The sequence below is a fragment of the Pararge aegeria genome, chromosome 24, assembly GCF_905163445.1.
Source record: "Pararge aegeria chromosome 24, ilParAegt1.1, whole genome shotgun sequence".
In the NCBI taxonomy this organism is placed as follows: Eukaryota; Metazoa; Arthropoda; class Insecta; order Lepidoptera; family Nymphalidae; genus Pararge; species Pararge aegeria.
Genome location: NC_053203.1, coordinates 11,621,891 through 11,639,370, shown reverse-complemented (window position 1 = coordinate 11,639,370; position 17,480 = coordinate 11,621,891). Strand labels below are relative to the sequence as shown.

The 17,480-nt window shown below is 29.0% G+C and overlaps 1 protein-coding gene across 1 annotated transcript; it reads right to left on the bottom strand.

Moving 5' to 3' along the window:
* Positions 1-9,717: 9,717 nt before the first annotated feature.
* On the bottom strand, positions 9,718-12,214 carry LOC120634457 (heat shock protein 83). Its single transcript, XM_039905040.1, has one exon. It carries the CDS (start codon positions 12,032-12,034, stop codon positions 9,875-9,877), a length of 2,160 nt encoding a protein of 719 aa, XP_039760974.1. The 5' UTR covers positions 12,035-12,214; the 3' UTR covers positions 9,718-9,874.
* Between the last annotated feature and the right edge of the window lie 5,266 nt (positions 12,215-17,480).

Here is a 17,480-nt window from a genome sequence, read left to right as displayed (position 1 = left end):
ATGGAGAGCAAATTATATACTTAGGTTTCACTTCAGGTATTTACTCAAGTACATTATTAACTTAAGTACATTATTTACTTTCATACTTTATATATTGTTATTTATTTACATTATTTACTACTTACGTACATTATTTACTTAAGGACATTATTTACTTAAGCACATTATATACTTAAGTATATCATTTAATTAAGTACATTATTTATTTAAGTTCATTATATAATTATGTACATTATATACTTAAATATATTATATACTTACTTACATTATATACTTAAGTACATTATTTACTTAAATATATTATATATTTAAGTACATTATATACTTATATATATTATATACTTAAATACATTATATACTAAAGTACATTATTTACTAATTTATATTATATACTAAAATACATTAAATACTTACTTACATTATATACTTAAGTACATTGTTTACTTATGTACATTATATACTTAAATATATTATATATATTATATACTTACTAACATTATATACTTAAGTACATTATTTACTTAAATACATTATATATTTAAGTACATTATATACTGCAATACACAATTTACTTATGCACATTATATACTTATATATATTATATACTTAAATAAATTATATACTAAAGTACATTATTTACTAAAGAACATTATTTACTTAAATATATTATAAACTTACTCACATTATTTACTTAAGTACATTATTTACTTCAGTACATTATTTACTTAAGTACATTATTTACTTAAGTACATTATTTACTTAAATACATTATATACTTAAGTACATTACTTACTTAATTATATTATATACTTAAGCACATTATATACTTAAATACATTATTTACTAATGTACATTAAATATTTAAATATATTATATACTTAAATAAATTATATACTTAAATACATAACATACTTAAGTACATTATTTAATTAAGTATATTATAAACTTAAAAATATTATATACTTAAGTACATTATTTACTTATGTACATTATTTACTATTATACATTATTCACTTATTTACATTAAATACTTAAGCACATTATATACTTAAATACATTATTTACTTGAGTACATTATTTACTTAAGTACATTATTTACTTAAGTACATTATTTACTTAAATATATCATATACTTAAAAACATTATATACTTAAATATATTATTAACTTAAATACATTATATACTTAAGTACATTATTTACTTAAATATATTATATACTTAATAACATTATTTACTAATGTACATTAAATATTTAAATATATTATATACTTAAATAAATTATACACTTAAATACATAATATACTTAAGTACATTATTTAATTAAGTATATTATAAACTTAAAAATATTATATACTTAAGCACATTATATACTTATGTACATTATTTACTATTATACATTATTCACTTATTTACATTAAATACTTAAGCACATTATATACTTAAGTACATTATTTACTTGAGTACATTATTTACTTAAGTACATTACTGACTTAAATATATCATATACTTAAGAACAATATATACTTAAATACATTATTAACTTAAATACATTATATACTTAAGTACATTATTTACTTAAATATATTATATACTTAAGAACATTGTATACTTAAATACATTATTTACTTAAGAACATTGTTTACTTAAGTACATTATATACTTAGAAACATTATTTACTAAGTACATTATTTACTTAAGTACATTATTTACTTAAATATATCATATACTTAAGAACATTATATACTTAAATACATTATTAACTTAAATACATTATTTACTTAAGTAAATTATTTACTTAAATATATCATATACTTAAGAACATTATATACTTAAATACATTATTAACTTAAATACATTATATACTTAAGTACATTATTTACTTAAAAATATTATTTACTTAAGTACATTATTAACTTAAGAACATTGTTAACTTAAGTACATTATATACTTAGAAACATTATTTACTTATGTACATTATTAAATTAAGTACATTATATAATAAGTAAATTATTTACTTAAGTGATATACTTAAGGACATTATTTAATTAGGCACATTATTTACTTAAATACATTATTTACTTATTTACTTAAGTGCATTATTTACTTCAGTACATTATTTACTTTACTTAATTATATACTTCATTACGTTATATACTTACTTAAGTACATTATTAACTTAAGAACATTATTAACTTTAGAACATTGTTTACTAAAGAACATTATATACTTATGTACATTATTTAATTAAGTACATTATTTAATTATTTACATTATTTACTTAAATACATTATTTACTTAAGAACCTTGTTTACTTAAGTACATTATATACTTAGAAACATTATTTACTTAAATACATTATTTACTTAAGTGCATTATTTACTTTAGTACATTATTTACTTTAGTTAATTATATACTTCTTTACGTTATATACTTATTTACATTATGTACTTAAATACATTATATACTTAAGTACATTATATACTTAAATACATTATATACTTAATAACATTATTTACTTTAATACATTATATTCTTAAGTACATTATATACTTAAATACAGTGTTTACTTAAGCACATTATGTACTTAAGTACATTATTTACTTAAATATATTTTATACTTTAGTACATTGTTTACTTAAATACATTATATATTTAAGAACATTATTTACTTAAATACATTATTTACTTAAGTACATTATATACGAAAGTACATTATATACTTAAGTACATTATTTACTTTAGTACATTATATACATAAATACATTATTTACTTATGTATATTATATATTTTAATATATTTTATACTTAAATACATTATATGCTTAAGTAAATTATTTACTTAAGTACATTATATACTTAAATACATTATTTACTTACGTACATTATATATTTAAATATATTATATACTTAGATACATAATATACTTAAGTACATTATTTACTTAAGTACATTATATACTTAAGAACATTATTTACTTAAATACATTATATTCTGAAGTACATTATATACTTAAGTACATTATATACTTAAATACGTTTTATACTTAAGGACATTATTTAATTAAATACATTATTTACTTATTTACTTAAGTGCATTATTTACTTCATTACATTATTTACATAATTTAATTATTTACTTGTATAAATTATATACTTAAATACATTATATACTTAAGTACATTATTAACTTAAGTACATTATATACTTAAGTACATTATATACTTAAATACATTATATACTTAAGTACATTATTTATTTAAATACATTGTATACTTAAGTACATTATTTAATTAAATACATTATTTACTTATGTACATTATATACTTCGATACATTATAAACTTAAGTACATTATTTAATAAAGTACATGATATACTTAAGTACATTATTTACTTAAATACATTATTTAATTATTTACTTAAGAACATTATATACTACAGTACATTATTTACTTTTGTGCATTATATATTTAAATATATTATATACTTAAATACATAATATACTTAAGTACATTATTTACATAAATACTTTATATACTTTAGAACATTATATACTTAAATACATTATTTACTTAAATACATTATATACTTTAGTACAATATTTACTTAGGTACATTAGATACTTAAGTACATTATATACTTAAATACATTATATACTTAATAACATTATTTACTTTAATACATTATATTCTTAAGTACATTATGTACTTAAGTACATTATATACTTAAATACATTGTTTACTTAAGCACATTATGTACTTTAGAACATTGTTTACTTAAATACATTATATATTTAAGAACATTATTTACTTAAGTACATTATATACATAAATACATTATTTACTTATGTATATTATATATTTTAATATATTTTATACTTAAATACATTATATGCTTAAGTAAATTATTTACTTAAGTACATTATATACTTAAATACATTATTTACTTACGTACATTATATATTTAAATATATTATATACTTAAATACATAATATACTTAAGTACATTATTTACTTAAGTACATAATATACTTAAGTACATTATTTACTTAAGTACATTATATACTTAAGAACATTATAAACTTAAATACATTATTTACTTATGTACATTATATATTTAAAAATTTTATATACTTAAATAGATTATATACTTAAATACATAATATACTTAAGTACATTATTTACTTAAGTATATTATATACTTAAAAAAATTATATACTTAAGTTCATTATTTACTTTAAAGTCAAAGTCAAAAGTCAAAGTCAAAAATATCTTTATTCAAGTAGGCCCACAGGTGGCACTTTTGATGCGTACATAAGAATTACACGGTAGTGAGATGATGGCGATAACCACATTCGTAAACTTAAAACTAAAGCTACGAGGGTTCTAAACGCGTCCCGGTCTAAGAAGAAGCCCACAACAAACTTAGCCGGGTGTTTTTTTTTTTTTTTTTTTGTTATCGCCATCTCACAATGTCATTTTAAATTATTAGAAGAGCAACCTGGCTAGAGCAATAATTTACACCCAAGCTTTTTTATCGTTTACGTAGTCCTTTATACTAAAATAGGACTTTTCTATAAGCTTACGTTTAATACAAACTTTGAACTTTTTAATAGACATCTCCAAGATGTCAATTGGTAGTTTATTGTAGAATTGTATGCAATTTCCTTTAAACGAATTATGAATTTTATGTAACCTAGTATATTGCACTGTAAGTTTATTCTTACTTCTAATGTTTAAATTATTGCAGTCACATTTTTTCTTAAATTTAGAAAACTTATATACTAATACACGTTTTAAAGTATATAACTTATATACTTTAAAACATTATATACTAATTTATTAACTTATGTACATTATATACTTAAATACATTATTTACTTACGTACATTATTTACTTAAATACATTTTATACTTTAGTACATTGTTTACTTAAATACATAATATACTTAAGTACATTATTAACTTAAGTATATTATATACGTAAGTACATTATATAATAAGAACATTATTCACTTAAGTACATTATTTACTTAAATACATTATATACTTAAGTACATTACTTACTTAAGTATATTACATACTTAAGCAAATTATATACTTAAATACATTATTTACTTAAGTATATTATATACTTAAAAAAATATATACTTAAGTGCATTATTTACTTATGTACATTATATACTTTAGTACATTATTTACTTAAGTACATTATTTACATCAATACATTATATTCTAAAGTACATTATATACTTTAGTACATTATATACTTAAATACATTGTTTACTTAAGCACATTATATACTTAAGTACATTATTTACTTAAATACATTATATACTTTATAACATTATTTACTTAGGTACATTATTTACTTAAATACATTACATACTTAAATACATTATTTACTTAATTACATTATATACTTACTTACATTATTTACTTAAGTACATTGGATACTTAAGTACATTATATACTTAAATACATAATATACTTAAGTACATTATTTACTTAAGTATATTATATATTTAAATATATTATATACTTAAATACATAATATACTTAAGTACATTATTTACTTAAGTACATAATATAAAATTATTTACTTAGGTACATTATTTACTTAAATACATTATATACCTAAATACATTATTTACTTAAATACATTATATACTTACTTACATTATTTACTTAAGTACATTGGATACTTAAGTACATTATATACTTAAGTACATTACTTACTTAAGAACAATATATACTTAAATACATTATTTACTTAAGTACATTGTATACTAAACACATTATTTACTCATGTATATTATATATTTAAATATATTATATACTTAAGGACATTTTTTAATTAAATACATTATTTACTTATGTACATTATATACTTCGATATATTATATACTTAAGTATATTATTTAATTAAGTACATAAGTTACTGAAATACATTATTTACTTCAGTACATTACATACTTAATTACATTATTTACTTAAGTACATTATTTATTTAAATACATTTTAGACTTACTTACATTATTTACTTAAATACATTATATGCTTAAGTACATTATTTACTTAAATACATTTTATACTTAAGAACATTATGTACTCACTTACATTTTATACTTAAGGACATTATTTAATTAAATACATTACTTACTTATGTACATTATATACTTTAGAACATTATTTAATTAAGTACATTATTTACTTAAGTACATCATATACTCAGTACATTATATACTTTATTCATATTCAGTACATTATTTACTTAAGTACATTGGATACTTAAGTACATTATATACTTAAATACATTAAAAACGTAAGTACATTATTTATTTAAATACATTATTTACTTATGTACATTATTTAATTAAGTACATGATATACTTAAGTACATTATTTACTTTTGTGCATATTTAAATATATCATATACTTAAATACATTATATACTTAAGTACATTATTTACATAAATACATTATATACTTTAGAACATTATATACTACAGTACATTATATACTTAAATACTTTATTTACTTATGTGCATTATATATTTAAATATATTATATACTTAAATACATTATATACTTAAGTACATTATTAACTTATTTACATTATATACTTAAGTACATTATTTACATAAATACATTATATACTTTAGAACATTATATACTTAAATACATTATTTACTTAAGCACATTATATACTTAAATACATTATTTACTTGAGTACATTATATACTACAGTACATTATATACTTAAATACTTTATTTACTTATGTGCATTATATATTTAAATATATTATATACTTAAATACATTATTTACTTCATTACATTATATACTTACTTACATTATTTACATAAATACATTATTTTCTTTAGAACATTATATACTTAAATACATTATTTACTTATATACTTTATTTCCTTCATATATTATTTTAATTATTTACTTAGATTACTTACTTACATCATATACTTATTTATTTATTTAAGTACATTATTTACTACGTACATTATTTACTTTAATACATTATTTAGGGCACGGTTCTCCTCCCACAATGAGAAGGGGTTAAGGCCGTAGTCCACCACGCTGGCCCAGTGCGGATTCAGTAAACACTTATAAATAAAAAAATCACATTCAAATCGGTTCATCCAAAAGAAAGGCGTGTTGCTAAGCAATTTAGCGTTACGGTACGAATCGATGTCGCGTAGAAACCGATTAGGCGAGGACTAATGGTTACATCTACATGTTAGCCCGTTGCCATCTTAGCAGGCGAGATTGCAGTTCACTTGTGGAATAAAAAAATCCGTTTGAATGGTCAAACCTTAAAGGGTCAAACTTTCACCCAGGGTTAAAAAGATGAGTTTATATTTAGACTTAAAATAAAAGGATTTTGGATTGTTAATATTTAATAATATAATTATATTTATTAACTAGCGGACCCTCGCGACTTCGTCCGCGTATAAGTCAATCGAGAAGCTAGAATATATGTATAGGTACATACATACTTCCATACATCCACCCTCACAAACTTTCCCATTTACAATATTGTATTCGATCGTTGTCCCATATGCCTTGCTACTTGCTGTTATTTGTGATGAGTTATGTCCTTTATATCCGACAATATTTATCACATCTTCATTAAAATTAGACACTACATGTTTTATAGTAAACACTTTAAAATAAACAAATAATTGTTAAAATCGGTTCAAATTTAACGGAGCTATGAAGTGAAATTGATAAAATTTATCATCCCACTTCCCGGAGGAAAGTTATTGTTTATGGGGATAAAAGTTATCCTATATGTTGACCCGGGATACCAGCTACCACTATACAAAATTTTATTTAAATCCGTGTAGTAGTTTTCGCTTGATGGCCGGACAGACAGACAGACTGACAGACAGACAGACAAAAATTAAATAAAAATCTGTTTTGGACTCAAAGCATCCCGCAGTCAAAATTTTCTAAATATATTAAATGTATAAAAATCTTCCAGTTACAGTTTTATTATAAGTATAGATAAATCCACCCGATTTATTAATAAATATAATTCCTTGTCAAGGGATATAATCGGGGGATCCAATTTTTGTCTCCTGCCTGTGCGAGCCCTGCCGGTCCCGCTGTTCAGTTCGTAAACTATAAAAAAGTATAAAAGGTTTCGTATAGAGAAAACTCTCGATACCTATTCAAGCTTGTACCTATACCTACATAGAGGGCTAGGTAAATACGCCACTACGCTGTACATATTATCATCGGTGCAAGCTTGTTATTGATCGTCCAATGTCAAGAATGTAGGTCACACCGGCGCAGTTAGAATAGCTTGTGGAATTTACTGGAAGTCTAAATTTACTTCAGCTAGGCGAGATTCACGATTCATTTTGTAGTACCTACCTCTGCACATATAAGTAGCACGATATGATATAAAATATATATAACGTAGGGCTTTGTAAAATTTGCTGCATGTGCTGCCATCTAGCGATAGATGGAATAAATTGATAGTTCCTATACAGGTGTCTAGCAAAGTTGAAGGTGGCGCTGATAAAGCCGGTGTTGTAAGCTACGGGTATGGAGGGTAGAGGTAAGGAGAGTCATCTTATATGGGAGAAAAGTTGAAAAAGTGTCCAGTGTATGCGCTAAATAACAGTTCAAAAATCCTCCACAATGGCGCTGGTGGATGCACAGGATATGGTATGAATGTAGCAATCGTAGATGAATTGAAGTATGCCGAGTTAAAAAATTTAATGTCATTATCGACTAAAGTAGTTAATTATGGAGAATTTCAACAACTTACGTTGTACAAAATATTGTGGTAAATATAACCTTACTTCCTTGTATCTCCATACTTCCTTGTTTATTTTTCAAGCCTACTCTAACAATATTTGTATTTGGCGCTTCTTTTAAGAGTTACCCTGATGCAAATGTGGCGCCATCCTAATTTAATACATTTTGACGACACTTTTTCATATACACAGATGACTCTCCTTACCTCTACCCTCCATAGCTACGGGGTAGGTAGGTACGACTAGTTCGGTGAAGTCCTATGTACAGGAACGCTTAATCACTCACTTAGCGGCACGTCTTTGCCGGCAGGGTGGTAACCAGCCACGTCCTAAGAAAATTCAGTAATTTAAATTTCCCGAGTTTTCGCTACCAGCGGGGATTGAACCCGAAACCTCCGCTTATACGACCATAGCGTTTAGCGTACACCACCACTGCGCCAGAGGTCGTGTCGGCGAAACATTTTGTAGTTTCTATCTTTATACTAGGTATGTATACTCATGCTTTTACATAAAATATACATTAGGTAGCAAACGAATTTAAAGTTATGCTTTCTAATAAAACCCATTTTCCTCAGGATGGGCAAATGAGACTAGTCACCTATTTCCTCAGAAACAACATCCTAAATGGACTTTAATTTGCTACTAAGATTCAATAGGTACTTAAGCATTTGAGCTAAATATAAACCTTTTATCTAAATACGCTTCTAAAAATCTTCAAAATCACAAATGAATAAACAATGTTTTCTGAACTGGGAGAAATATTTACATGTACCTACTTTATTTTTTTAACTTTAAAAGCATATTTAGAATAAAGAATTTCTTTTAAGTTGGTTTAAATTGTTTGAGGAATGGTTAGTATAGATATCTAACTAGGTTCATGACAATAGCTCTATAGACCCTAATATTAGCATAAAGGAAATGAAAACAACAAAATTAAATTATTACATTACATGTAATTATTTATTCACGTTAATTAAATTGAAATGGAATTTGAACTAAATCAGTCTTTGGCTGTACACCAGTGCACAAAAAAAAATGAAGACATCACATAAAATACCATTACAACATGGCTACAGGATGTAGGCGGGGCTTAATCTACTTCTTCCATACGGGATGCATCGTCAGCATCACCCTCCAAAGGCGGTACGTCACCAGTGCTGGATTCAACTTCAGCTTGTACAGGCTCATCTTCATCAATACCAAGACCAAGTTTGATCATGCGGTAGATTCTGGAAGCATGTACTTGAGGTTCATCAAGAGTGAAGCCCGATGAGAGTAAAGCAGTCTCATACAGTAAAATGACTAGATCCTTGACAGCTTTGTCATTCTTATCCGCATCAGCCTTTTGCCGGAGTGTTTCAACAATAGAATGATCGGGATTGATTTCGAGATGCTTCTTAGCGGCCATGTAACCCATGGTGGATGTGTCTCTCAGAGCTTGTGCTTTCATGATACGCTCCATATTGGCTGACCAGCCATACTGAGCAGTAACAATGCAGCATGGGGACTCAACAAGCCTGTTGGATACTACAACCTTTTCAACTTTGTTGTCCAAGATGTTCTTCATGACCTTGCAGAGTCCTTCAAACTTAACTTTGTCCTCTTCACGTTTCTTCTTCTCTTCCTCATCCTCTGGCAGTTCTAAGCCTTCTTTAGTGACAGAGACCAATGATTTGCCATCATACTCCTTCATTTGTTGTACAACATATTCATCAATTGGTTCAGTCATGTAGACAACCTCAAAGCCGCGTTTCTTAACTCGCTCTACAAAGGATGAGTTTGCTACCTGGTCACGGTTCTCACCAGTGATATAGTAGATGTGTTTCTGGTTTTCCTTCATGCGTGAAACATACTCTTTGAGAGAGCACACCTCGTCTCCGGACGCAGATGTGTGATAACGGAGCAAGTCAGCAAGTTTTGACCTATTTTGGGAGTCCTCGTGGATGCCAAGCTTCAGATTCTTGCTGAACTGTTCATAATACTTCTTGTAGTTCTCTTTGTCTTCAGCCAATTCCTCGAAAAGTTCCATGCATTTCTTTACTAAGTTCTTCCTAATTACTTTCAAGATCTTGTTTTGTTGGAGCATTTCACGGGAGATGTTGAGAGGTAAATCTTCACTGTCTACTACACCCTTGATGAAGTTAAGGTATTCAGGAATGAGGTCCTCACAGTTGTCCATAATGAAAACTCGTCGGACGTAAAGTTTGATGTTGTTCTTACGTTTTTTGTTTTCAAATAGGTCGAAAGGTGCACGACGTGGAACAAAGAGTAAAGCACGGAATTCTAACTGACCTTCAACACTGAAGTGTTTGACTGCAAGATGGTCTTCCCAGTCGTTTGTAAGGGATTTGTAGAAGTCACCATACTCTTCCTGGGTGATATCATCAGCATTGCGAGTCCAGATTGGCTTTGTCTTGTTCAACTCCTCATCTTCAGTGTACTTTTCTTTGATGGTCTTCTTCTTCTTTTTCTTGTCCTTGCTGTCTTCCTCGTCATCTTCACCGACATCCTCGATCTTTGGTTTATCATCCTCTTTCTCGTCTTCCTTCTTTTCCTCTTCAGCTTCGTCGTCGGACAGCTCCTTTTCACGTTCCTTCTCGACTACCAATTTGATAGGATACCCGATGAACTGGGAATGTTTCTTGACGATTTCCTTCACCTTTTGTTCCTCCATGAACTCAGCCAAGTCTTCCTTGACGTGCAGCACGATCTTGGTACCACGTCCCAGAGGTTCGCCGGGGTCGGGGCGTATGGTGAACGAGCCCCCCGCTGCAGACTCCCACATGTACTGGTCGTCATCATTGTGCTTGGAATGTACTGTGACACGGTCGGCCACCAAGTAGCACGAGTAGAAACCCACACCAAATTGACCGATCATGCTGATATCAGCCCCGGCTTGCAACGCTTCCATGAAAGCCTTTGTGCCAGACTTCGCGATGGTACCCAAATTGTTCACTAAATCAGCCTTGGTCATGCCGATTCCGGTATCAATAATGGTCAAAGTTCCCTCACTCTTGTTAGGAATGATTTTGATGTACAATTCCTTACCGCTGTCGAGCTTCGACGGGTCCGTCAGAGATTCATAGCGGATCTTGTCAAGAGCATCGGAGGAGTTGGAAATTAACTCACGTAGGAAGATCTCTTTGTTGGAGTAGAAGGTGTTGATGATAAGCGACATAAGCTGGGCGATCTCCGCCTGGAAGGCGAAGGTCTCCACCTCGGCGGGCTGGGTCTCCATTTCTTCCGGCATTTTGGATTTTAGTTTTCAAATTCCAAACTGAAGTGATGTGCGATTGGTAAAACAACGAACAAAGTTTCGATCGATTTTTCTATCAGCAACGCGGTTTTTTACAGCACGTGTTAATAATTCACACCGAACAGCACTTGTATCGTTTCGCAGCTAGATTTTCTCAAATGACGCCGGCGCGAGACGTCATAACGCTTATATAGCATTCTGTTGCGGGCGACATCTGTGAACAAGTAGAAATTTCTAGATTTGCCGCGTACTTTTCCAGAGGTCAGCAACCTTTTTCTCTGTTGAGCAGCTTTGGCCTGATACATGCCAACTCCAGTTAAATAATATTTTGTCATTTTAAATCCTGGTGTTTGGGCGTTTAATTAGATACAAATTGGTTACTAATTCTGACAATAAATATGTAAAAAAAAACGTGCTAAAGTTAAAAAATATGTTAAATCTTCCTCCATAATAAGTAATTTATTATTAAATAATTTACAGTTTTTTCTGCTTTAATTTAAGAAAAAAAAATGTTTGTAGGTACCAACCTGAACTATGTTTAATGTATGAAAATTTAACTCCAGTGCAGAAAAAACTGTAAATTATTTAATAATAAATTACTTAATTGAATGTATATTTTCTAAATGAGATCAAAGTTTTATTAAAAGTAGGCTAGTAAAAAATCCTTTAATTAATAAGAATTAAAATTATAAAGGATTAAATATGCAATAAAATATGGAAACAAATAATGTCACCCACTTCATAGCTATTTCAGTTTTAATTGTCTGTAGATAGTGATAGCAAATAAATACCGAGATATCTCTCAAACACTCATTGTTCTATTTTAAAGATCACGTCATAATATTTACAAAGAAAAGTAAGTAGGTTTGACAAAGTGCCAGTGTAGGGCAACTTACATTAAAAAATTAAATTGATTTATCTTAATTAATATCAAAAAGTCTAACTATGGAACTTCGTATATAACTGTGTCAACTAATAACAGCTACAAAACTTTTCCCCCAAAATAACAATTTAGTGAACAAGAACATTTCTATGTAAGGATTAATTTCTTTTTATTTAATACTTGTGTTCTCTATAACAAATATGCACAAAAACCAAATTCAAATAGTAAAATCTGTTGACTACTTACTCTTCAAAAAGGACTACCACGGCAGAACAGAGTTGTTTTAAAATAATATTTTTCTGTTTTTTTAATGCTGGTCTTTTCTTTTGTCAAGTAATTAAATTATGAAGGTTTATCACTACTGCCTATTGTGTGTAATGAAAATCTATATGAGTAAAGCTACAAATTTTAAAGATAATTACATACGTACGTACGTTCTTCCTTCGACATAGTCGGGTTAAAAATTTTGCTATTTAAAGTAGCTTGATTACAAAAAAGTTATTAAACACACAAACATATACAAGGCTGAATCATCCTCGTCAGTCTACTTAATGAATAAGATTGATTACCCATTACTGGATATATTTTATTTTAATTAACGGACCAAAAACTGTGAAAATAACAACTTTAACATATAAAATATACAAAGGAATGCTTATCGCTAAAAGAGATTTCTACCAGGCACCGTTCGATGTGAGTCAATTGACATACATATAAACACACATAATATATAAACAATATAATATAACTTACGACCTACATCGAAATTGGTAAGCATTTAACAAACATACAGAATGAACACACTTTGATGTATAGAAAAATATTCATATATTTATATATATTTTAATATAATTAAATTAAAGAAAAGAAAGAATGAATTAGAATTTATATTTAACTTCCCATAGATGAATTACATCATCCGAATGACTCGCACGAAAAGGTTTGTGACACCTTGTAATTTTTAGTTGGTTCGACTACTCCCTACTAGATGGCAGCAATATCGATTCGTGTAATTCCATGGAACATTCTAGAATGTTCGAGATGGTTCTAAAATAACTGTTGTAAAAGAAGAATACAGATTGAAAAAGAATGAAATAAAGCTCTGAAAGTATCTCATTAAATAAGTAACGAATTAAGAAAACACAAATTTGATACAATTCATTCAAAATATGAACAAAATGTATAAATTACTTGTTTAGTCTGGAATGTTCCATGCATATCCGGCGGTTGTAGATGCTATTCGCCACAGGAGGCGCTGGTTGTATCCTGTTCCATATAAGTCTACCTATCTATGTTATGTTTCTAGTTTGTTCGTTATTGATTTTTCGTTTATACAATGAACTTTAGGTATCCTAGAAGATGCACTTTTGCTATCGCAAGGCTATAATGATATTTTACATTTGTAAGCATGGGTACTTTTTCTATTGTACGCAACTAGGCACCTACATAACCTAAGTTCACGCATGATATACCGGCATCGTGAAATCGATTGGTAGTTTTACCTTTACCGACTGGCAAAATTGCATTAAATAATTGACGTACCTAGGTAGAGAGACTCGCAGTTTTTTTTATTTGGCTAGGTATGAGGTAGGTAGGTAGTTAAGAGAGTAAAATAGGTTTTCTTTACCCTTTGTCTGAATAAGTACGTATTGGGTTGGGTTTGTAGTACTTATACCTACCTACCTATCGGTTTTTTTTAATGTATTTCGCAAATAATAAGAATCTTAAATTAAAGCTATAAATAAAATGTCAGTAAAGTTAGATGCATTGATGCTTCCACGCTTTCCCGGTTGAAACAAAGAGAAAACTAGCAGCTAGAAGTAGTTTTCTTTTGAACGTTTTTAATAGTTTGGAACTTGGTAGGTACCTACTTGTCTAGGCGTTTTTAACTTTTTTTTTCTCTCTCTTCGGTTGGTACTGGTACCATAGAATTTAGAACATACAAAAACCGTGTACCCGTACTAATTATGAAGCTTCAAAAACCACTCCACTTTAGTAGTGTTTTTCAAACAGGTCATTTCATTCCATTTAGCAGATGACAGTAGGTAGGTAATTGTTTTACCTCTAATGTTCGAAGCGTTCACCTTAAAATGTGAAAAAGTTCGTGAGCTAGCAAAATTTCGCGGGTGTAAAGTGAGACGTGCGTAAACGTGACCGGGGCATTTTCTCTGCTTTAAGACACAATGCACTGCATATTATATTAATGGCTGAATGAGGATTCTTTATGTTCTCACTGTCTGATGCAACTCAGGAAGTCATATTGCAGCTCGATTCTAGAGTAAACACAACTCGATTAAATACCTATTCTATTTATACATAGTATATTCTCTTATGTAAGTACTTACCTACCTAGGAGCAATCAATGTTAGATGAATTATAGACTCATGACTTCCATAGCGAAGTGGTGAGCGAGTATAGTCTTATTAGTGGAGGTCCCGGTATCGACTCCTTGCTCGGTTTTGCCTGGTAAGAGGCTTCGGCCATGGCTATTTACCGCCCAACGACAAAGACGTGCCGCCGACCGATTTAGCGTTCCGGTACGATGCAGTGTACAACTGATTAGGTTTAATTAAACTCCTTTACCTGACGGGTTAGCCCGCTCTATTTACTAACCTCATACAGCTTACTTTGCACCAGGTGAGATTGCAGATTGATTTCGAACCTACGACCTTTCCGATTCATATGAATTCACATTTACGATTCACATCTGAGCTATTGAGGCGTTCATTGAGGTTTCATGATTTTTGCGAAATTAAAGTATAAAATTTAATGACTAGATGCTTTACGGATTATGAATCATGAATCATGATGATAAAGCGATGAATCATTAGATAAATATATATTCTCAGGATAAATTCTATGGTACCTACCTACCAATGATTTATTACTTAATTTTGAAATGCTTACAATATATTTAAAGTCAATTAATATCAAAATATTGAATGTTGGTAACAATAATAATTTGTAAAATGTACTACTAAATAAATGCACGCAGTTGCACTAGTAGGTAGGTATATAGGTAGGCACATAATGTTATTTCAACGCACATATTGTTAAGCAGCTCTTGCATGCTCGAGCAAAATTTATACGAAAAGTAAAATATGTAGTATAATTATTCAATATTTTGCATTCTTATTTCTTAAACATTGATTTTTAACTCATGTGAGTGGTTGGCACCCATGTTGGAATCTGGCAAACAAATTGCAATTATTCGTTTTGAAAAAAAGGTAAACCCGTGCGGAATTTGCTCGAGCATGCAAGCAGAGGTCGTCATTCAATTTGCGTAGAAATTCAGCGAACGAATTTTTGACGTTGCCATATAGATGGCGTTAGTAGCAAATGAACCTTTTTAGTGTTATTAATAGGCGAAAGATGGCGCTCATAACCGCATAAACCAGATTATTATAGCAGCAGTTGCTTTACAAACATACAAAGTGAAATGTCAAAGGTCAATAATTCAGCGTCATGCGCGCACCGCTGCGACGCGACGCGACGGGTCGGCGGCAGTTTTTGCTGGTTTTTGTACAAGAAACGAGACACCTTGCCATGAAAAGTTGTCTAAAACCAAAGAACTCCATTGAAATGCTGACTCTTTAGTGAAGGAAGTCTTTAAAATGGCTTTAGTACCGCATTAATTGGACTACAAACTAGTTCCAAGAGTGATAACTAATATAACGAGACATTATAGCTTATACGAGATATCTCGGGTATCGATTTTTCACTGGGAGCCATTTTGTTGCTAGACATTTTCAATCGCCTAGACAAAACATCATTTTGGCGTTATATTTCAGGCCTAAAGGCGGCAAGATTCGCCTCTCAACGGAGGATTCGAAATCAATTTGGACGTGCATCATTTTGCGCTTAGTGAAATAAGAGTGAGATTCATCAAAAACTACATTGTAATGGAAGGAAAACAAAGAAAGAGAGGATGTACATGGATATATGAACAGGCGTTTCACCCGTCGATATTTGTTGCCACGAGTGTATGACTCCGATGCCCTCGAGTCCAATCTTTCTTCAGACGGTATAGTGACTTTATCAGCTCCCAAATTGGCTTTGGAGAACCGTATGGCGGTGGTGTCAATAGCTCAAAATGGCGCAGTACATCGGAATACGGATAATCCAGCATACGAATACAGTGTATATTCAAAGAAACCCCGGCTTAGTTTGTTGTGGACTCTTCTTAAAGGAGGGCGCGTTTGGAAAATTCCTAGCTGTAGTTCTAAGATAATGAATGTATGTTACCAATTACCATCTCGCTATAATTGTAAAATATAAGTATGAACACTTCATAAGTGCCTATTAATTTAAAATTAAAGCAAGAACAATAGTGTCAGAGTTTGAATCCACCAAAGAAATCAAAGAGAAAACCCTTTTAGCATTAAATACAGAATCCTCATTCGGCCATTATTTTATGCAGTAGGTATATCGTGTCCTAAAAGAGTGAAAACGCCCCGCGCACATCTCACTTTAGAGCCGCGGAATGTTGCTAGCTCACGAACTTTTTCCCATTTTCAACTTTTATGGTGAACGCTTAGAACATATTTAGAGGTAAAA

Excerpts from the sequence above, each read along its gene's own strand:
- LOC120634457 (XM_039905040.1), bottom strand. The coding sequence starts at position 12,034 with ATGCCGGAAGAAATGGAGACCCAGCCCGCCGAGGTGGAGACCTTCGCC.